Below are 23,564 nucleotides of genomic sequence, written 5' to 3'. Positions count from 1 at the left end.
TTTATCCAGCAGAAAATATCCTGATAGTCCTGATCCTGAAAAAAAATATGCTTACATGCTTTATTTTATGCTCTGATCTTGTTTACATTAGGTATCATGATCTGTAAAATGTTGGCAGAAAAGTGAATTTGGTGTCAGGCAAAGAACATGAAGAACATAGAAGTGCTATTACACTCAGTTCACTGCTGTATTTTCAATGTTCAGAATGCCATTATGAGCCTCAAACTGTGGATGTGAACTTGCTGAGATCGTTTATATTTCTGTATACGTGTAGGTTCTAATTATTTTAAATGTATTAATTTCAAAGAGGGTGTATCACATTTTAATATTAAACAACTGAAATGCAAGTGGATTTCACTTTTCTGGAGGTATTTTATACTTAAAAAATAAAAAATCAATTGTTTCCCAACATCAGGAAGCACCAAATTAGTACAGTGAAAAGTTTGAGGTAATACTATTGTCAGTATAAGCCTACTGATTTCTTCCATTTTTCTTCTTTTCTTTATATTATGATCATTCCTGATGGAGATTTTTAAAAGTAAGTTCTTGTAGGGAAGTGGAAGAACAGTAGGAAATGTAACATTTGATTTTAAATTGATTTTAAACGTGTTTTTAAGGTCAAATTCAAACCTTCTTTGTTCTGACAGGTATAAATTACATGTCCTGAAACAGTCTAACCTGCTGCATCTCAGGATTCAAAAGTGAACTTAAGGTTTCTATCACAGTCTCCCATTAGTCTTTCACCAGTGAAAATTGAAGCAAGAATGCATAGCTTAGCCATATACCACAAAAATTGCCTTAACAGTGTAGTAATTGCTAACTAAAATATGATATTTCACAAGTCCAGGGATTGTTTAAAATCATGAAGCAATGGCTTTGTGGGTTCTCTTCATTCTGGGTCAGATACTCTGATTTTGCATTCAGATTGGCTCCTGAGTGCACTTCTATTTATAACCAAATTTTCTATTTAAAAGATTGGAATGGACTTCATGGGTTTTCAAACCAATATTTTGCCATTATATATAATTCCTTTCCAAAGTAGTCACAGAAGTGTTATCTTGAAACACTTACCGTAATCTTTTTCCAATTCATAGCAAGAGCAGCAGTAGGAAATTGTCATTTTATGAATTCATCATTCAAATAAGGATGTTTTAGGGGTCAGGCTTGTACTTGGTTGAGTGCACTTTGCTTTTGCCTAATGTGTTTTATAGCCTAATCCTCTGATCACAAATTCAAGCAATCACTTCCCACCTCTGCTTCTTTACTGTTTGCTTTAGTAAAGGGTCATCAAGTCCTGCAGTGCTGTTATTACTTTGCCAATAGTTGTTAATTCTGTACATTTTATATATCTGTAAAAGTACCAGGAGACAAAATAATACTGTAATAATTTTTTGTTAGTTTGTGTGCATCTGTACAGAACCATTAAAAATGTGGTCATGAAGTAGAGAGCTTTTTGGCTTTCTACATGTTGTGCTCTTATGTAATGGGGTGTTAGTGTAATAGTTTATAATTGCGTAAGAGTTTGGTGGGGGTTTTTTGTTTGTTTGTTTGTTTTTGAAACTTTGTTTAATCATCACTGAAGCATTTTATGATTCTTTTTGCATAAGGGACTTTTTTGAGTATCCCTATTTAAATAAATGCTAAAGGTCCAGTTTGATTTTAGTATGAATACAAAGGCTTCAAAAATGTCAGCTTTATCCTGAAGCATAGAAAATTAATTGGATTTTCCTAGTTTTTACACAGGAATTCATACTCTTAGAATTATCCATCTTGAGGATTTGACTGTTGGGATATTTGACATTTTAAAAAATTGAATTACTTGGATTATTTTTTTTTTGTCTTTGCGATTACTTGTTTATACAAGATTTTGTGAGACATTTATGCACTGTTTTCCCTTTGTCCTTAATTTCTTTTTCCATTCCTGTGGTTGAGTTTTTAATGTCTACAGTACTTGTATGGTGTGTTCTAAAATAATTATTTCCAGTACTATCAAATAAATAATTGAACTGAGTTCTGAAAGGGTGACTTCACATTAATATGGAATAAATTAGATCCAGTGTTTCAGTGATATGAAATAAGATTTTGGTGCAGAAACCTTTATTACCTATATTTTTCAGATTTCTTTATTGGCACCTTTTCTACCAATGTTTTATGCTTGCCTGAATCATTTTGAACTAAGCCCCCAGGAAGAGGAGAGTGTAGCTTACATTCTGCCTACATTCAAATAGAAGAAAACTAGTGAAAAAATATATTTAGCCTAGGAATTTCTGTTCTAATATGTGAATTCTAAGGTCAAGTTTTGCTTGAGAGAATTTTGACTAATTTGAATAGTTATATAGATTTACTGTCTTAAAAATTAAAGGCCTAAATAAGTAGATGCAGAAGCATAAAGAGCATTTATGTCCATTGAGCATTTGTCAATCACATACTTAGTTTCACCTTAGTTCTGCTGAGGTGAGAGCACATCTTGCTTGATTTTTTTCTAATGTTGAAGATAAATTAAAAATTGTTTTCCACCTGTCATCTGAGATGCCCAGCAATTTTTGGTATTTCTATCTGTACATCATTATTCTGTCTTAATTCTTTTATGTTTAAAAAAACACCTTTCAACAGGAACCAGGTAGTCCTCTGTAGGTAACTTTGGATCACAACTTCTTTTACAATGCCATTTTAACCTTTGGTTGGTATGTAGTTGTTCACAGTTAAGATTTGAAATACAAATGGTTAAGCTTTAACCAGAACCATAAAGCGCTAGTTTTATAAACACTGAACCATGCACTAGGGCAAAAGTGCTAAATATTTAATGTTACTGAAGCCAATATAAAAAATATTAACAAATGCTCTTCTTCAATGCATTTTATTCCCCAACAGTTGTTTAGTTCCAAATATTGTTTAGTCCCTCAGTTTTACCCCCCAACTTAATGGATAAAGCTACTTTCTGAGAATATTCAAGTAGAAAACTCATGAAATTACATTTTGGGAATAAGTTAACCATGAATGATTTTTAATCTTTTTCAGTGCCTTCAGCATACCAACCATGTATAAAGGAACCTAAATAGTACTATGTACAAAATTGCAACATATCTTTGTTTTGGACACTTTACCATATTTCCTCTTTTTATAGAAAACTTGATTTTGTTCTATTTAATATTTGGCATACTGTAATTTCTCATTCACTTTCTTTTGGTACCAGTTGGATCATTTAAATCAACATGGCTTCTGCAAAGAAGAATAAACACAAGCATGAGGGATTCAGTACAAAAAGAAAAAAAAACTACTCAGGCTAGAATACGATTATGTTTAAGACAGGCTGAAAGGTAATTTCTATCCTTTCTGTTTCTTAAAGTATGGAAATACTAGATGTGTCAGGAATACATTCTTAAATGAAACATACATCTTGTTAGGCAATGTAAACGAGATTTCCTTTGAAAGAGGTGATAACATGTCTGGCCATCTTTATGAACCAGTGTTCAGGAGAATTACCACAAGTGTTCCTATGAATTCGATAATTTTACTCCATATGTACTCTGTGTATTTTCCGTGGAAGATAGAGAGCTGTAGAAAGATTAGATGAACAAATGGAGTTGGTATTATTTCAAGCTGTCAGCCTCACCATGCATCTTGCATGTCTTCTTTTTATGGTCAGGGACTGCAGCAGCAAGTAGAGCTTTGCTGTAGTTATCCCAGTTTGGTTCTCTATCCATCCTCTACCATGCTGTGGATCCCACAAGCTACGCAGCTGTAATCTGTTTACACCAGTTTTATTAGTGGAAAATAGTGAGGATTTTTTCAGAGAAAAAAAACCCTCCCAGGAGCCACTTCCAAAATTATTTTCATTAGAAGATTAGTGCTACAACCAACAAAATACTTCCTTTCTGAGATTCATATGTTGCACAAAAGACAACCTTACTTTGACGAAAGCATAAAGTGCTGCCTTGATCTTTCTTTAAAAAGAACAACAGCAGCAACAACAAAGCATTCAATTATTTTATTGAGACAGCAGGAGACAGACTTGAGAGACTACTGGAATATTTAGGATATCTTCCTAGTGGTATTCCTTGCACTCACTCATTCAAAGAACCTGTTCTTCTAGGCTCCTAACTCACGACATCAGATCACTTCAATTGCTTTGTAATACCAATTTAAACAAGTATGTCTATTTGTCAGATGAGACATCTATACAGACTAGAATGGCACCCAGAGAGTTCAGACCAAGTTTTAATTTTTCCTGGTATCTACAACTCTCCGTTGTAAGGAAGAGTTCAAGAAAGTCCCCATCACATTTGCTTCCTACTTGTTTTGTGTTTGCTGGCCTCTCTGCCAGTGGCTACCTCAGAGTGAGTAAGGTCTCATAACTTCTAAAATATTTGTCTTATCAAATATGTAGAGCTGGGAAAGGCAGAATTTAACTCATTTATTGTGCAACAGTTAGCCCATGTTCTGACTCATGCTGAACAGAGGAAACAGACATCTTCATCTTTCATCATTCCTTCACCCATGTTTGGTAAGTTAAAAGTAGGCAAAATAAGAGAAATAGCACAGTGCTTTGTGTTGTTTTCACAATACTCTTTATTTTCAGTCATCTTAGGGGTTACTTACAAGTAGCTATGAAGTTTTCAGATGGCAGTGTGATTTTCCATGTTGATGGTGTCCTTGTAAATTACCCAGAAACTGAGTCAGGCTGAATTCAATAAAAAACAAAATATTTCCAAATGTCTTATAAAAACTTCAGTCATCAAAGCAGATAATTGGTCACTACTGTGCTTCAAACTAAGATCTGCTTCCAACTATTTGTTGCTAGAAAGGTCAGGAAATTCCTTGCTCTGCTTCATATTTATTTATTTATTTATTTTAATACATGGACAGTGTTACAGATTGTGTAGAAGAAACCTGAAATGTTATTTGCCTTTTGTTCAAAACCAGGCATTTTCAACTCTTAAAATCACACAAATGTTAGGAAGTTTTATGGAATGGAGAGCTACAAAATTATTCTGTTTTTCTGCTCCACTACTTTTATTGTCAGTGCTACTGATTTAAAGTTGTGTATAAATCTCATAGTTCAGTAATTTACTGCCTATTCATTGCTACTGAGTGCTTTATAAAAAACTCATTCAATGTTATAGTTTGCATGTTTATAGCAGACCAAAATGCAATGGTCAAATATCGTGCATTTTGTTTATGTATGTCTTAATTTTTGTGACCATTAGCTATGCATACAGAAAGAATGAATTCTTGTAGTTGGCATACACAGGAGAAAGTAAGAAAGAGTTTTTACCAAATGAATTTTCTTCTAATGAATAGGTTATTTAAAGAAGTGTTCTAAATGACAAAGGTTTACTTCATGAGAGAAATACTTAGGGTAAGCATTTCCTATAGTTGTAGATCCTAAACTACACCAACATAGCCAGTCAGCAAGCAAATTTTATTTTTTCCTATTTGAATGACGTTCATCTTCCTTCAGGAAAGTTTACTGTTTTCTGATAACAAATTATATTAAGCAGTCAAATTGTCTCTGTTATGTGTATGCAGCTTTCATTAACTTCAGAGGGCATATTTGGCTTACAGGGGAAAGAAATAAGTTTACATGTTATGACTTGAGTAATCATTTGAATGACAGACTTATCTTTCTTCAGTTCACAAACTCTTGTCACATGCACTCCCATCTCAATTTAAGTGACAGAAACTGGGAGCAAAGATATAGCCATTGTAAGAGAAATTCACTGTAGTGCTGTGTGTTCCCATATGATTTGTGCAGCTGTGCCTCATAACCTTTAGAAGCAGCATAACTAAACATTGCATTTCTCTGACTAATATTTACCAAAATATAAGTGCACACTTAAGAATTGCAGATATCCAAGTTAGATATTTGAGGGTGTAGTATTTTATAGATCATTTTTTCCAATATTATAGAAACTAAGGACCTATTTCAGCAACAGTATTTTATTTGTATTTAAAAATCACTGGCAACCTGGTATAAACTACATCTGTCTTATTGCAAAGTGAAGAAAAATCCGGAAAATTTCTCTCCTGGCTTTGTATGAAGAAATAATTAGTTTGGTAATGCTACGGTTACTTCTGGAAACTAGAGTCCCACTTCCTCTTTCCCTGAGCAGGTGCTTTCTGTGCAGTTCTGTCCAGCCAGAAGGGTGCGTGGGAGCTTACCTCTGTGGGGACTTGGTATGTGCTAGGACAGTCAGCTTAGGTATTTACCGTGTAACTAGAGGAACTAGAAATATTTTTTCTCGTCTGTGCAAAAGACTTGGAATGTTTGGAAAATACTACAGTTTACCTTAATGCACATTTACAGATGTTCCCTAAAGTGCAAGTAGTCATAAGGTCCTCAGTGCCATAAGGTTCATTATTCACGGAAAGCTGCCTGGTGGAAAAGAACCTGGGGGTGTTGGTTGATAGCTGGCTGAATATGAGCCAGCAGTGTGCTCAGGTGGCCAAGAAGGCCAACAGCATCCTGGCTTGTATCAGAAATAGTGTGGGCAGCAGGACTAGGGGAGTGATTCTCCCCCTGTACTTGGCTCTGGTGAGGCCTCATCTCAAACACTATGTTCAGTATTGGGCCCCTCAGTACAAGAAGGACATTGAGGCCCTGGAGCATGTCCAAAGAAGGGCAGTGAACCTGGTGAAGTGTCTAGAGAGCAGGTCTTATGAGGAGCTGTAGTGGGTTTACGTGGTAAGGTTTTGGTAGCAGGGGGCCATAGGGGTGCCTTCTGTTAGAAGAATCTAGAAGCTGCCCCATGTTAGATAAGGGCCCCGCTGCTGACCAGAGCTGAGCTAATAAGCGATGTTGTTTGCACCTTTGTGAGAGCATATTTAAGAAAGGGGAAAAAAAAAACACCACCAACAACAACAACAAAAAAGCTGGCCACACAGCAACTAGGAGAGAGAGAGGAGTGAGAAACAGCCTTGCAGGTGCCATGTCAGTGAAGAAGGAGGGGGAGAGGTGCTCCAGGTGCCAGAGCAGAAGTCCCCTGTGGCCTGTGGTGAGGACCATGGTGGAGCTTGTTGTCCCCCTGCAGGCCATGGGTCCCACAGTGGAGCAGGGTTCCACGCTACAGCCCATGGAGGAGACCACGGTGGAGCAGGTGGACCTGCACGGACAGAGGCTGCGGCCTGTGGAAGACTCCCACTGGAGCAGATTCAGGGCCGGAGCTGTAGCCCATGGAGAGGAGACCACGCAGGAGCAAGTGACCTGGCAGGAACTGCTGCTCGTGGGGGACCCAGACTGGAGCAGTTCGCTCCTGAGGGACGGACCCTGTGGTACAGACCCACATCTGGAGCAGTTCTTGAAGAGCTGCTGCCTGTGGGAAGCCCACGCAGGATCAGTTTGGGAAGGGTGGCATCCAGTGGGAGGGACCCCACAGCACAGGGGAAGAGAGTGACCAATAAGGAGCGGTGGAGATGAAGCACTATAGACTGACCACAGCCCCCATTCCCCCGTTCCCTTGCGCCACTTGGGGGGAGGAGGTGGAAGAGTGCGGATGGCGGGAAGGCGTTTTTATTTTCTTTCTTTTGTTCCTCACTTCTCTAGCTTGTTAGTAACAGGCAATAAATCTTACTGTCTCCCTATGCTGAGTCTGTTTTGCCTGTCACAATAATTATTTAACAATTTCTCCGTCCTTATCTCAACCTTTGAGTACTTTGCATCCTATTTTCTCCCCCTTTCCCTTTGAGGAGGGGGAGTGAGAGAGCGGCTGAGGTGGAGCTTGGCTGCCCACCCAGCTGAAACCACCACAGGAGCAGGACTACAAACTGAAGTTACATAGCCTAGAGAAAAGGAGTCTCAGAGGAGACCTTATCTGTCTCTACAACTGCCTTAAAGGAGGTTGTAGTGACATTGAGGTTGGTCTCTTCTCCCAAGCACCAAGTGATAAGAAGAAATGGCCTCAAGTTGCATCAGGGGAGGTTTAGATTGGATATTAGGAAAAAATTGTTCACTGAAAGGGTTGTGAAGTATTGGAACAGGCTGCCCTGGGAAACAGTTGAGTGACCATCCTTGGAAGTATTCAAAAGATGTATGGATGTGGTGATTAGGGACATGGTTTAGAGATAGACTTGGCAGTGCTAGGTTAACAGTTACACTTGATGATATTGGAGGTCTTTTCCAACCTGAGTGATTCTATGATTCTTTAGCATTTTAGGAGGAGATTTTTTGATAGAAAATGGTATCTTGCATTTAGAATTATTCAAGGTAAAGATTGCAAGAGAATGCTTGAAGTTCAGTGTAAAAGTTTACTTTAATTAGATTTATCCACCCTGTTGAGGAGAGGCAGCAAATTCCTTCTGCTTGTTGAAATTCTGAAGAACTGCCTTTAATTCACCTTTTCATTTGGCCAGCCTTCAGGAGAGTCTGTACCTGTACAAAATTGCTCTGCTTGTTATTCATAAATCAAAATCATCATGGACAATGGTCAGTAACATAATTCTTAAATGAGGGTAAAAGTTTCCCCTTTACATATTTTAGTATTGCAATTAAAATAGTATTTTAGTTCTTTACATTATTGGCAAAAATAAGAAAAATGTCTTAGTATGCAATAGGTCATATATTCTTCATAAGGACCATATAGTTCATAACACTTTTTACATTGAGAGTTGGATCAAAGTAATGGGGAAAATCAGCAGAATAGAAGAGAAATAAGGTGTCTGGTAGCTGAAACTGTCTGTAATTGCATATAGTTATCTGCAAACAAAATTAATATCAGTAAACATATTCAAACATCCCATTAAGAGAAAATAAAAATGTCTTACTGAAGCCAATTTTTAGACATACAAATGTCTGTGAAAGATTTTTAACTTCCTGCTTTGGAAGATTACATTATCTCTATAGAAAATTCTATGTGTAGTTGTTGTTTCTTCCACTGTGGAAATGTCACAAGTTTTGGAACCATTTTCATCTTATCCATACATTAGTCTTTAAGCTTATTGTCATATTTGTGGCACAATGTAATTCAAGCGATTATTATAGTATATTGGTTTTCTGTCTAACTAAAAGTTGACACAGAGTTCAGCCAGAACTTAATGTGCATTTGTCTTTTCTGAAATTACTTGGTTGCTTTCTAGACATTTATTGTGTAGTTAACTTCTCCCAGCTAAATTTGGCTGAGAATTCCTTGATCTTCTTTCACTGACTGCATCTTTGCTTTGTCCTCTGTGCTTCTGTACATGATGTATCCTTTTTTTTTTTTTTTTTGATGCATCTATTGGAGTAACCATTGAAATTCAGTAAAATCTCCTCTTGAATCTTGAATCCTAATATAACTTTAAATCCATGATAATTACAATATAACAGCATGGATTATTGGAGTGATGATCATGTTTAGATTATGATTTTTTTTTTTTTACTTTATTTATATTGTCTAAACTTTTCAGCTCTGCCCATCCAGTCCCAGTCTTTTTTCTACTCTTAAGTAAATTTGCAAAATTTTTTACCATCTCTTGTAAAATATATATTTATAAAACTGTCATGACAATGAAAAAGAAGAAACACTAGAGGACACTAGAAACACTAGAGAAAAAGAAGAAAAACTGTCTTTCAGAAATGTACTGCATGTGAGTGATAAATTATGTGCCTCTAAAGTCTTCTAAAATACATTAATGTCTTAGACTGAAAATATCTGTTGCAATAAACTACTACAGTAACTTTAGTAGCTAGACTGTACACATATAATTGGCAGTTTCTAAAATAGTCAACTTTATGGTTCCAAGAAGACTGCTGATGTGGTTCATTGTGCTTGCATTGTTAAAAATTATTTGCTCCCAACCCTTTTCAGCTATAGTTTAGAACAGTATTAAGGATCCAGTACTCTGCCTTCTTCTCAGTTATTTGCATGGTGCACGGCAAACACACAGCATCTGTTTATCCAGTGCATTCAGACTGAAATACATGTAGTCTGCAAATAAAAGTGAAGTGTTTCTGCACAGTGATGCAGGCTAGGCTGTGAATTGTACACCTGTTTGGTAGTAGTTTGTCATCCATATTGCAAATTGATTGCTCTTAAAAAAAATTAAAAAAAAAGGAGGGGAAAGCTTGTCATTCACTTGGTATATTGGATAGAAGTCTACAGCATATCATAAAGTCATATTCTTCAGCTGACTGCTGTGCGTTAGCAGTAGAATGTTTCCTAATACTTTCTGTTAGAAGTCCTGCCTCACTATCGTCTGTCTTGTTGGTAAACTGATTACTTCACATTTTTCAGGTTTTCATTTTCTCCAGTGTCAGGTTAAGGGATCTCTAATCAGTGCTTTGAGTCAGTTAGAGTCAAGAGTTGAGTCAACTCTTACAGTCAGATTACCTTGCAACCCAGATTTCCATCCCTGAAAAGAATATTAGGGCAGTGGTTACATAAGATACTCTATATCTCCCATGTAGATAAAGACTGTAATTTTTATAGAGGACATTGTCTGTGTACCATATGGCATTACAGAAGCTGGAGGTAGGACAGGCAGGAGTGATTATTCCCTTATTGGGTCTGAGATAACAGTTCCTTAGTTGGAAGAAAGAACATATCATGCATTTTATCTGATACTTTCAATCCACCTCCATTGTGAGATTACAGAAGGCTACTGCTATAGCCCCAGAAGAGAGAGAAAAAAGATAATAGCTGCAGCAGCGCACTATCACCTTGTAGGCAAGGTATTTAAGAAAAGAAGGTTTTAAAATCCAGGTTTAAAATGTTTCTGTAAGAGTTATGATATTAGTACATCCCATCCCTGGGAACATGAAGGACCTTATTGAAGAACTTGTGTTACAGACTGGTGGCTTTCATTTACTGATCCTTTTGTATTGTCAACTGCAAAATCATGCATCAAAATCAGACAACTTATTTTTGAATTTCTGTAGGTAAAACTCATACTCTTCAGTGATAGTTGCTGATTATCAGTATTTTGATAAGTGTTTTCTGTTTGACTTCAAGAATCAAGCATGGCTTTCTTCTGAAGATGTATTATTTGAAGGCAAGTGCAAGTGGGAGAGGTTATGAAAATCAGTTTCTCCTATGTTATTAGTCTCAAATGAGTGATTTTTTTATTTTTTATTTTTTTAATACTTTCTGTATTTTAATATGACTTAGAACAAAATAGGGTGTCATTACTATTCTTGTTCCTGAATGTTTGGTTTGGCATTTGACGCAAGGCCTCAATTGCAGGCTGAAGTGCCAGCAGCCAAAGCTGAAAACAAGACTGCGGTGGGCAAACTCAAGGTTTAATTTCAGAAAGAGTGTTTATATTTTCCCTGGGGCCACATTAATGGGAGTCCAAACCCTAAATGTTACCACCAACACATTTTAACAGACCAGTTTCCCAGTTTTTAAAGTGTGGTGTCACCTTGAATATTTTTATTTTAACTTTTCCCCATCCTCCAACTCTAAAAGAAAAGCAATAAAGTTATATCATTTTTGGTGGAATTCAATGTCATGTTTGGGGAACACAAAATTCTGTGTAATGCAACAAAGATGCTTTTAAAACTATTTATTCACATCATCTATTTTTGTATCAACTATTAATAATTCAGCTATAAGTTACCAGTCCAAAGCTTTATATTACTACAAAACATGCCACCATCTGGTATGTACGTATGTATTATAAGGGCCCACATACTGATGTTCTGAATCAGCCTGATGTCAGAACATCTGTGCCATGCCCAGGATGAACTTGTGACCAACAGGTCAGTGCCAAGAGAGACAGTAGTATGATGGGGTCACTGAGAGTTCCTTAGCTCAGTTTCCTGCTCATTCAGCGGGGCCTATTTTGTGGCTTTAATAGGATTAACGAAACATTTACATTGAGGCTTTAGGAGCATTTTCACACCGCTCCTTTACCAAACTCAAAGAGCAGTATATATCCAAAGGATTAAGTAAGGGATTTATGTAAAGTTGTAGTGTAAGATGAGTTGGTGCACCTGGCTGTCCATTTTTTTCCTTTGTGAATAAGGCATCTTGAAGCAGCGTACTGCATGTGGTACAGAAATGAGCTTTATATTTTGTTTCCTGAATTCTTAAGTCTTTATATCATTTGAAAATATCGTTTCTAAATATTAAAATGAAATGGTGGTTTCCGATCAAGGAATACAGTATTTTGTTCAATAGGTCCTATTAGACAATTTTCATCAGAGGATCTTAGGACATTTTTCTGCCACTTGTCAATACTGAAGCATCATGCATTTAGGAAAAATTTTAATTTCCTGTAAATTATACTACTCTGTCTTTAAAAATGCAAAGAAAAACAAAATAAAACAAAACAAGAAAAAGTTCTTTGCCACTTACTTAGGTTCATTAAAATCCAAAGGAAATTATTAAATAAAATTATAATTTTGAAACTCCTTGAGTAATCATTTATACTGATGAAAGTGATTTAGTTGAAACTACATACATAACCTATTGTATGTATCTTGCAATTGCTGTGGAGTAAAATTGCAAGTGTTTGAAATTCTTTACTTAGAACTGTTTCATATATCCTTTTGTGCCTCACTGTGTAAGTCTTCAAAGACTGAAATTATGCCTGTGCTCTTTACTCAGGCAAAATTCCAGCTGAAATCAAATTCAAGTGGTAATACGGCTGAGAAAAGACTGTGATATCAAAGCCAAATGGGAAAAAAATGACAGGATGAATTATAATGTCCAACAGCGAGATGACTGGTTATTACACTATTTCAAAATATGCTTGTGATTTAGACATGCTGTTTTTAATCCAGCATACACTGATATAATTACTGTAAGAGATATATCAACTTTGGATTTGGTTTGCAATCACGTAATCAGTAAAATTTCTCTATGGGGTAGACTGTTCACATTAATAAAGGTTTGCAGTACTAATATCACCCAGATGTATCCATCAGTGGGTAGTGGTTAATCATTATTAGGTGATTAAGCAAAACCTGAGGTCCAGGGAAATATAACATCTGACATTCAAGGTCCCTCTATTATGCAAATATTTGATGAGGAAGTGGAAGAGACTTCCATATTTCTTTCTGTTGTCCATCAGGAAAGCTGTGTGTGATGGTAGGAAGTAAGGCATCCTTACACACCTCCTGTCCTCTGTAAGTGAGGCTCTCCAGTATTATTCCAGATTCATCCTTCTTCTGTTATAATTGAACAGTACTTTAAATTGTGTTTCTGGAAATCAGAAAGTTATAACCAGATCGTTGGTTTTGAGAGTGGTTCTTTTGTGTTCTGCACATATTCCTTGAAATCTGTTTTGAAATTAAGTAGAGTAAAAATTCAAAGTTCTTAATTAGATTTGTGGAATTATGCATTTTAAATGCAACTTGTGGCTCTTGTCCTTAGTCATTCAGAAGAGAACTTTAGATTGACTAAAAGCTGCTAATAACAAATAAAATAAAAAGTAAACAAACAAAACCACAACACAAAGACTGTGGATCTTTGTGTGTGAATGAACATAAATACCCATATTTTACCATCCTAATGAGAAATTTAGAAAGTAAAATTGAATTTTGAAGGTTATCCATTTAATATTATATTAGAATAAGTAAATGGATATTTTGAGGCGAAGGACTTTCATATTCCTAGTAAAATAAAATCATTATTAATTTGTTGTCTTTTTCTTTCAAACTCATATACATGCTTGTAACCAAATTTCTATTCTAATGATTTGTATTCCACTGATATTTCTTAATTCAGAATTTTTGCATATATGTATTAAGGTATACTGGTAGCACAGCACCAGTTAGAAATTTTATTACTGTAAGTGTAATCCACATTACTTTATACTAGACATGACATTTAATCAGTTCAATATGATCAACTTGGATTAATTAAAGTTAAAATTAAATCATCTGCTATTTTGTTTTTGTTGTCATAAGCCAACTTGTTGGCTTTTTTTTTAGTCCTGGTTGTATCATTTTGTTGGCACCAAGGGGATCCTAATGAGTCTTGGAGCAATAATGATGAACATGCTTAGCAAAGGCATTTTGGCAGGTACCTGCAAGACTGCCAAATTGCAGAAGTTCCACACTGATTGACCTTGTTGTAAATTCTCAATGCAAAGATCAGAAGGTCTCTTCCATCCTTGCAATTTCTGTGATATCATTTTAATTAAATTAAAATTTGGCCCCAAAGAGGCAAGAACAGAGTACAGAAGGCCTTTTTATCTATTGTGTTTCCATGTCATGCAAGGTCACAATTGTGGTCTCTTGTTTCATGATGCAAAACTCCAGAACTCACACACATCTTAATTAAAAAAAAAAAAAATGTCTTCTGCAGAATTTCTCTCTTCATGCACAAGCATAGGATAGGGCTACAGTAAGTGTGGGCCTACCACAAAGGCCCATTACTTAACAGATTCTCTTGGCCATACAGTTTTGAAAGAGAATTAATTTCTTCTTTTGTTCATTTCACAAATAAAATGGGTAGATAACTTTGTGCATAAGGATAGTTTATTCTGATGCTAAATGCCTTCCACATGAGCTGAGGAATATTCTGAACTCTGTGTGTTTGCTTGTGTTGTTGTTGTTGTTATTGTTGTTGTTGTTTTCATTTGTTTGTTTTAACTGATTCTCATTTACAGCCAAGGCCTTTTGTATGGAGATTCTTGAACCTCAGTATTTTTAACTGCTTCTTTTTTTTTGGGGGGGGGTGGGGGGGGTTAGCTGAGGAATTGTTAGAAGCTTTTCAGAACTGGTTATATGCAGAAATTTTCAAGCTATTTTTATCCCAAATCTTGCAGCTTCATTGCTCTAATCTAATCTTTCTTATTTTCTTTCTTTTTTTTGTTGTTTTGTTTTACTTTTCTACTGAATTTTTATTTGAAAAAAATGATTGAGAAATTGGCCTTACCATGTGTCTTCTGATTAATCTTTCCTGATTATTTCCTGCAGTTGTATTCCTGCAACAAATCCAGAGGGATCAAAATCTGAGATTTTAGTTGTCTATTAAACTATAGAGAGATGTAAAAAAGTAAGTGTTCTTATCTACAGCAGTAATAAGATAGATGAAGAAGCACTATGTGGTTTCCCGTATACTTTTTGTATTGAAGTCAGCTTTAATAACAACACAAAACAACAAACAAACAAACAAAACACTAGGATGTGTTTTCTAATTTGTTAGAATTTTAGCAAGACGTTTCAGTGTCTTAACTGTGGATATTGTTAACATATGCATATGCGTATGTATGCTGTTTTTCTGCCTTGGCTGCAAACTATTGACTCATTTTGTGGTCAAGGTTGCTTTTCCCTTTCTTCCCCACCCCCTGCAGCTTACAAGGTATTTCTATTTTGCCTATTTTTATGTAAAATAAGGAATACCAAGGTTAAAAACAAACAAAAACAAAACAGAAACAACAACAAAGAAGCCTGTCAAGCTATTTGAAGTTGTATGTACCTGATGTTGTTTTTTCAGTATAAAGCCTTAATCCGTAAATCTGCATCTGGAAAAGAAGCAAAGCAGCTTGTCTAGTAAACAAGGAAAGCTGCTTTGGGGAATATGCTTTACTTGTGTTGTTGAGAAGTTTCTGCTGGCTAGCAGTTGCAAAAGTAATTCGTGGTTTGATAGAGCATAGAGCCTGCAGATATTTATCTTTCGCTGTTGTTTCTTTCCTTCTTCTTTAGAATCTTCTCCTTGTGGTGTTTAAGTGATGACCTGCTGAGAGCTGTGGGTACTCAATCTGTGTATGTTTTGAAATAAGGAGGTCTTTTCTTTGATGATGCTGTTGCAGCTGCAACTTTATGAAGTGCTTCTCCAGCAGCTGCCCTGAATTTTGCTGCAGTATTTTGGCTTCAAATTTCAAACTGAGATTTCCAGTAAAATGGGTCTGACAGTAAAAAGCATTAGCAAAAGCTGCAGTCCTATCAATACTGAAGAAGTCCTTTACGTGTGGTCTCAGAAATGCCTGTCTGGATTGTAGAAAATTAATTTTCTGTTTCCCAAACCTTAAAGCTTGATTACTTATTTTAATACATATATGATTACCACTGACTTAAAGCTGAATTTACCACAGATCTACTGCAGGATAATTTTGCTTATTGAATTTCTTCATGTGAATCCATCAACTTTAATCTACAATGGTAACATAATTTTAGAAAGATATAGGTATTTCATATGATATCATCTTTGCTTCTGCTTTCAAGTATATGCTGTTTCATCCTATCACATCTTATAATCAAAGTCTCATTAAAATGAAAACTGTAAACCTAACAGTTAAATTAAGCAGTCATCAAGATTAAGAGGTAGGACTATTTATTTCCTACTACTTTAGTATGCACTAAACTCCAGAGTGTTGTTGGGGATCACTTTGCTTTACAAGTAGCTATGTTTTAGTGGCATATAGTATCACAATTTCACAGGAAACTTCAGATAATCATGATATAGTCTTCTTGATCCCTAAGTAGAATCTAAATAAATCCCTAAGTAGAATAACTACATTCTGCCTTGTGATGTTATCTGTAGTTTCAGCATTGTATATAGCATCATTTTTCACATCCCAGTCTAAAACGGTGATTTTCTTTTGCTGTCTGTTGTTAACCACCTGTTACATTCCTTCTTGGAAACAAAGGAATTGTGGTCCTGGTGAATGCCTTATTAATGAAGAATCACATTTGATACAGTATTTAGAAAGCCCTCATGGCAGTGGAATAGCAGTGGGGAGATTTACCCTCTGGTTGCCCAGTCATGCACCTTATTAGGGTAGGTTTTTCAGTTTGAATCTGCTACAAACACTAATGATGCAATGATTATTTCTATTTTGCTTATATATGCCCTGATAGTGTAAAATTCATTCTCTCAGTAATAAAAAATATTGTACTTATTATTATTTTTTCTGTCTCTTTTCAGATAGGCAGGATGATTCCAGTTCTGTAGATACCATCTTAATACTGCAAGGCAATTCTCTTTGTGACTTACCATGAGCCTTTCGGATAACATGTTTTTCATTTGATTTGATAACAGTAGCAATTTATATATGTAGGAAAATTGTTGTTGCTTTTAACTGAACATGCTTACCCTAGGTTAATTTGGAATGTTTGTGCATATTGACAGATGAAGCAGATCTTTGGTACCAGATCTAGAGCTCAACCCTGTACTGCACTCATTGCTTTACAGTAAGGATAGTCTGATAGTCTTCAGGCACTTTCCTGGAGAGATGGAAATCTGTGGTTATAATGCTTCATAGAAGCCATCTGTAATCTCTGCCAAGTCATTTGTAGCCTTATTAAAACAGGATGTGATGGTGTTTAAGACTGATTTGGGTACTTAAAATGGCTCAAGATTGAAAACTGTTAAGGACTTCTACCATCCATAAGGACCCAGGATCTGACAAGCCTGGATAGAAAGCAGTATGAATTATTTACATATCCTTAATTTAAGTTCTGTTATATATCTTTAGTTCCTTCTTCCATATCAGAGAAGGTGATCTGATGAATCTGCCCCTTAGTTACTTTGTTATTAGTCTTCTGCTTTGTGCCTATCTTGCAGGGACTGTAATCTAGTATATACTAAGATCTATACAGACAGCTCCCAAACATATTTCTTTCAGAGGTTTTGCAGACTTTGTTGAATTCTATGCTGTGTATAATCATATGTAGTTTAGGAACATATATAGCATAAGTTCACTTTCATGGCTTCCCTTGTGAAACAGTCGTAACGATGTACCCAGAGCTATCATACAAGTTTAGCTGCATAGTATCAATGAGGATAACGTAAAAGTATTTAGAGGATGATCGGTATCTATGTGATTTGTATCCATCACAGATAATTTCTTGCCTTACAAGTAGAAGAAAATATAGTGCTCAGAAGAAAACACGAATCTGTCTTATGTGGCATAACATATGGGAAGTAGGGTTTATTTGAAACCAGCCCAGTCTAAGCCAGTGTTACTCAGCCTGTACACTATAAAACATCAGAAGCAGTCTGCAAAATAATTCCCCATTCTACTGTTTTATTAATTCAAATATATGCATTTTTCACATAGTATAGAGGTGCCAAACTTAATTGTTTTGCTATTTAATTAGTAGAACTGATCTATGCTTTCCTAATTTTAAGTAGTCTGTTTGACACCCTGCAGTAACTCAAGCAGAGAAAAACAGCAGATGATGATATAGGGATATTTTTCTTTAGAAATAGAAGCAGGAGATATTGACACTGAAGATCATTGTGTGCGTTTTAGTACAGGGCACTAGAAATGGCAGAGCACACTTTGTTTTCAATGTCTATAAATAGAAGGGAATTGTAAGAACTTTCCTAGTAGCTATTATGTCAGCATTACAAAATCCTGTGTTCTTGGAAAGATTGTATAAGCAGTCAAAGACTATACATATTGATAGATTCACAATGGAATGTCACTCCTCAACAATGAAGAGAGAACAGAAAGATCATTATTTAAAAAATAATAATCTGACTTCCTTCATATAATCAGCATTTTCATGCATCAGATAGTAAGCTGTAAGGAACATGCTTGCTTTCTACATGTTCAACAAGTTTCTCTAAAAGCTTTTGTTTTGGAAACCTTTAAAAACCAATGAGGTGCATATCCACATAATATACATGAGTGAATATACAGGAGAGTCCCTACTGTGGTCAAAATTTTACAAGCACATGGAAGTTTGCAGCTTCAGGGCCTAAATTTGTAAGATTATACAAGTGCATTTCATTGTATAAGATATCCAGATACTTAAGTACTGTTTGAATACATTTCTGTATGTTTGTATTAGGTATGTTGAATCTGATTGCTATTCCCATCAGCAATTATAGTAGCAATTTTGGTAGCTCTCTATATTTAGCGTATGGCAATAGTCTTTAAATAGCTCAGTAAAGAAATCCTATGCTCCTAATCTATTAAGTAGGTAGGTCAAACCAGAGGTTTATCATGCATTTCTACACATTAATATTTCTATTATTGTCTTTTTAGATAATGCCTATTTTTCACCTTTTACAGTAGTCCAAGCAGGTGCTGCAACCATTTTAGTTCCTTTATGCACTGAGTCTAGCTTCCTTAATTGAAAGCAAATTTCTTTCTCTGATTTATATGAAAGAAAGTTGGTATTTTCTTACATTCTTGTGTCCAGCTGGGAGACAGTGGAGAGAGCCTGAGAGGGTTGACAGGGTGTTTTCTCACCACCTTCAGCAGACTAGGCAAATCTGTTTTAAAGATGTCTCCAACATATGGTATTATTTTAATGGTTTCACTGATCAAGTTTAGAGTATAAAATCCTTAAGGTTTAGAAGTTCCAGCATTATTTATTTAAGGAAGAAGAAACATTCTCACATGGCAATGTAATTTGTTAAACATCACTCTTTCTAGAGGTTCTGTCTGGAACACTGATAGCATTCTAATGTGTAGCAGATACTGTATAAATTACAGCCATGAAGCACCTTGTTTTTATATACTTAGTATATGTTATCAATAGTAGAAATTCACAGGTGGACAGACAAAAAATGTCCTGTTCTGGGATTAACTCTAAAATAAGCTCTGCTGCACATATGTACCATATGGATCTGTTTTCCTTCTCATCCAGTAAAGGAATTAGAGGAAGTAGTTCATTGTTTCCTCATCCAACTCACAGATTTGCAGGTTCCTCAAGGTAATAAATTTTTATATGGTATTTTTAATGTGCTAGGGAAATTTTTAAAGCCTTCTGTTGAACCTATGGGGAGAAGTTCATGTTAGTGCACTGGGAAAGCTTTCTGAGCCCATAGTTTTACTAGAAAATATAATCACATAGCTGAACTTCTGTAACCATGGAATTTTTCAGAATCATGTCAGGCTAATTCACTAGTGCGGGCTAGTTGTGGAAAAAAAATCATAAAAATTGCACCAAACAAACTTTTCATTTTTCTTCAAGGAGAAATGTCGGCAGATACAATTGTGAGAAGACATTTATGAGCCTGTAATTACAGTGTAATATTCTGCTGAACTCTAGGTTTGTTAGTCAACATACAGTACCGCATATGCAAAGAATCTTTGCACTAAGTTTAAGTAGTCCATTTCAATGTTGTTTTTTTTGTTTGTTTGTTTGTTTGTTTTTCTCACTGTGAATGGGGGCAGGATGAAACTGTAAAACCTAAGGTTTTAATTATACAAGAAAACCCATAATGTTTCAGAAATTATTTGTTCTCATTCATAAAAAGTAGCTACAGTTAAAATGGATTTAAAATACAGGTCTTCATCCACTTCTCACTGAAGTTTGGACCATTCTTTAGAAAGTCCATTACCCGTATTTCATAATGCAGATTATTGTTAAAATGCTTTAATGAAGACATTACATATTATTACAGATGTACATATAATTAGGCATAAGAAAAATACCTAAATTTTAATTTGATCACAACACCAACAGTTGATTACAACCAAGAATTTGCGTTACATCTGGAATAACTGCTCCATGTACAACCCAGCCAATATTACATTAAAAATGCATTGTATAGAATGGGTCACTAAATTATATTCCTGATTCTTATGGGACTAGATTTTTTTTCCTTTGGACCTTAATTGTTAAGTACATAAATATTTAGAAGAAATGTTCTTTCATCATGAGCACATTTCACTAATATTGTATTGTTCATGGAGATATCCCTCGAAGTGTTGAGTAAACAATATTATGGTAAAACTACAGAATTAAAAAAAAAAAAATCCAATCTTTTAATGAAAAATATTAGTTCAATTTATTGTTAGTTTAGGCTTGTATTAGCTTTCTGCAAAGAAAAGGACATTTAATGAAATTATCAAAAAATTGTAATCAGAAATAAGTTAATCCTCATTAATTGTTTTATAGTTATTGCTTTTTTAAGTTCTTTATTTAGTAAATACATATAATACAAAACCATATACAAAACAGGAAATAGAAGTTATAGTTCACAATCAGTGAATAGACAAAGCTTTTTTATATTATCAATAACGAAAATATGTAGAGAAATCAGGACTAAATAAAAGCAGATAAACTTGAAGAAATACTACACCAAGATCTTGATTGCTTTTACCTACAATGTGGAAATGTCCTCTTTCTACTGAATATTACTTAGAAAGAGGAAAGGAAGATGCTGAAATATGTAGTTCATATTACTAGTCACTTTTAAAAAAATGTGTGTAATGATGCCACGATGGTGTCTATAAATAATTACTTGTGGCTAATCAGTTGCAAAGAATCACCTTGGCAATGAATTCTATTCAACAACTAATAAGCAGCTACTAGTAAAACTAAATAAACTGAAAGCCTTTATGTCACCCCCATTAATCTAGACCTGCCAAGCTTGATCTTCAGAACGCATTCTCTTACACATCAATCTTAGTGTTTTCAGTTCCCCAAAACATTAATTTAACATTTGAAATTTGCATGGACATAATTTTCTTTGGGTGACAAGAGTACTTTTCAGGATTTTAAGTGTGTTTTTTTTTTTCTCCTCTATGGATTAATAACAACGTGTATATCACCGTACTAAAATGATTTCTTTATGTTTGCAATACTTTGTATGACTTGTATCATATTATTAATGAGTTTCTTAAAAAATTATCAGGACTAAAAAGCTGATTTCTGATTTTATGATGTTTAAGAGAAGCTGCTATGCTTCATTGAAATTGTAACATAATGATTATTCTTTATATTTAATGATTATTCTTTATATTTATAATGTACGTGTGATCAACTATAAAAAATACCAGTTATAAATAAGAAATTAACAACTTTGTACTCAATAATCTTCATTCTTTTTAAATCTCTGGTCATGGTACATGTTGAATCTTATGATAAAAAGAAGATTGCAACTTCAGGGAGTTTGTTAGTATTACAAAGCCAGAATAATGAGTGGAATTGCATTTGGCTATCATTTGAGTACAGATAAATTATTCAATACACTTTTTTTTTTTTTTTAGAAAGGTGTCTACCATTTTCTACAGATACAAAGCTATTTGGTGTTGGAAAAAGATAAAGCTTGAGAAATAGTTTTGAAAAATATTCTTGTAAACATCTTAATATTTATACCAAAGGGAAAAGTGAAGGATCTATTTGTAAAAAATTTGCTTTCTTCACTTTTCTGGGTGAACTTAGAGCTACTGTGAGAATAATAATAAAATATGTCTTTACTATGATGAAATTAGAATTTTATCCTTAAATCTTCATCTTGCACTTTCCAGAAAATATTTTATTATTTACTAGTAATGATAATATAATTCTGATATATAGTAATTATTTATAGAGTTCTGACTGTGTTTCTCTTCTAGCAATTCGAAATGTTTAAATGGTTGGAGAATAGTTGATAGAGGAAGCTAAAAACTTATGCCATAAAAGTCTCTTTCTTTGTGGGTTATTATATTAGGGAAATTAAGTGAATGCTCTTTTTTTGTTTGTTTGTTTGTTTTTGTTTTTTTGCTTTTTGTGTGTGTGTGTGTGTAAGAAACAGTATTTTTTACTTAAGGCATCAGACACACAGATTTTCTTTCAGAAAATTTGAACTTCATGACAAAGGCTAAGAAAATGTGGAGCCAAGAATAATTCTTAACTTTGGTTTGAGCTATGTATTTATGAAGTGATTCAGGGCAAGGTGGATTGACTTATAAAATAGAGCAGTCCAGAATGAAAGCAGTCACCTGGTGGCAGTATTCTTCACATCTGCATATGAGCCTTTAGTTTAATTTCCCAAATTCTCGCTTCCATTGATATATGAGTACTGTTGAGGCCTATGCCTCCCTTCAGGGCATGCCTTGTGTGGCTCAAGGCACATCATTCTGGGTGGTCTAAGGATATGACTGAGGTGGAACCCCACATGGAGTCTCACAGTCTCATCCAGTCACCTTTTGGCCAGAAAGATGGTGGAATAACACCAAAGACCTCGAAAGTGGACTAAAGGTGTTTTATTCTAGGCAAATGAATGTGTCTTAATGATTGTGGGATTTTCGGGAGTGGTATAGACTCTGTGGAGTTGAGGAACTCCTTTTCCAAACTATATATAGCCAATTTGTCAGTAGGTTCCATATGAGTACATAGCCAGGCAAATTCTGGTTCTTTTTTTCTCCTTTCTCTTTCTTTCTCTTTCTTTCTCTTTCTTTCTCTTTCTTTCTCTTTCTTTCTCTTTCTTTCTCTTTCTTTCTCTTTCTTTCTCTTTCTTTCTCTTTCTTTCTCTTTCTCTTTCTTTCTCTTTCTTTCTCTTTCTTTCTCTTTCTTTCTCTTTCTTTCTTTCTTTCTTTCTCTTTCTTTCTCTTTCTTTCTCTTTTTCTCTTTCTTTCTTTCTTTCTTTTTTTCTTTCTTTTTTTCTTTCTTTTTCTTTCTTCCTTTCTTCCTTTCTTCCTTTCTTCCTTTCTTCCTTTCTTCCTTTCTTCCTTTCTTCCTTTCTTCCTTTCTTCCTTTCTTCCTTTCTGAATAATAATAATAATAATAATAAAACTGTAAAAAGATAAGAATATAGTATTGAGTATCTTAAACTAAAGAAGTTCAGATAGACCTTTAATGCCAGGGGCATTAAAACTTTTTTAATAAAGTTATGCCAATGGGACAAAACATACAGAATTGGGAACTTTGAACTGGATAGATTTCATATGATGGAAGAAAAACATTTATTAATACTTAAAACAGCGATGGTGTGATGTAGAAAATCTCTTGTGTGGTGGATCTGGACCAA

At 34.9% G+C, this 23,564-nt stretch overlaps 1 protein-coding gene across 21 annotated transcripts in view; it reads left to right on the top strand.

The window, feature by feature from the left end:
• The window catches only part of CCDC91 (coiled-coil domain containing 91), a 335,915-nt gene that overhangs the window by 249,124 nt on the left and 63,227 nt on the right, over window positions 1–23,564 (top strand). The window contains exon 15 of one of the 21 annotated variants that reach the window (XM_080572462.1): window positions 92–2,621. The exons of the other annotated variants lie outside the window; for them this stretch is intronic. Coding sequence (XP_080428588.1) covers window positions 92–100 — 9 coding nt within the window. The 3' untranslated portion in view covers window positions 101–2,621. Of the gene's footprint in view, window positions 1–91; window positions 2,622–23,564 lie in introns of those variants that run through there. 21 annotated transcript variants of the gene reach the window in all.

The sequence above is a fragment of the Anser brachyrhynchus genome (genome assembly GCF_964034855.1).
Source record: "Anser brachyrhynchus genome assembly, chromosome: 1".
NCBI lineage: Eukaryota > Metazoa > Chordata > Aves > Anseriformes > Anatidae > Anser > Anser brachyrhynchus.
The sequence above is the reverse complement of the archived record's forward strand: the minus strand, read 5'-3'. Positions and strand labels throughout refer to the sequence as shown.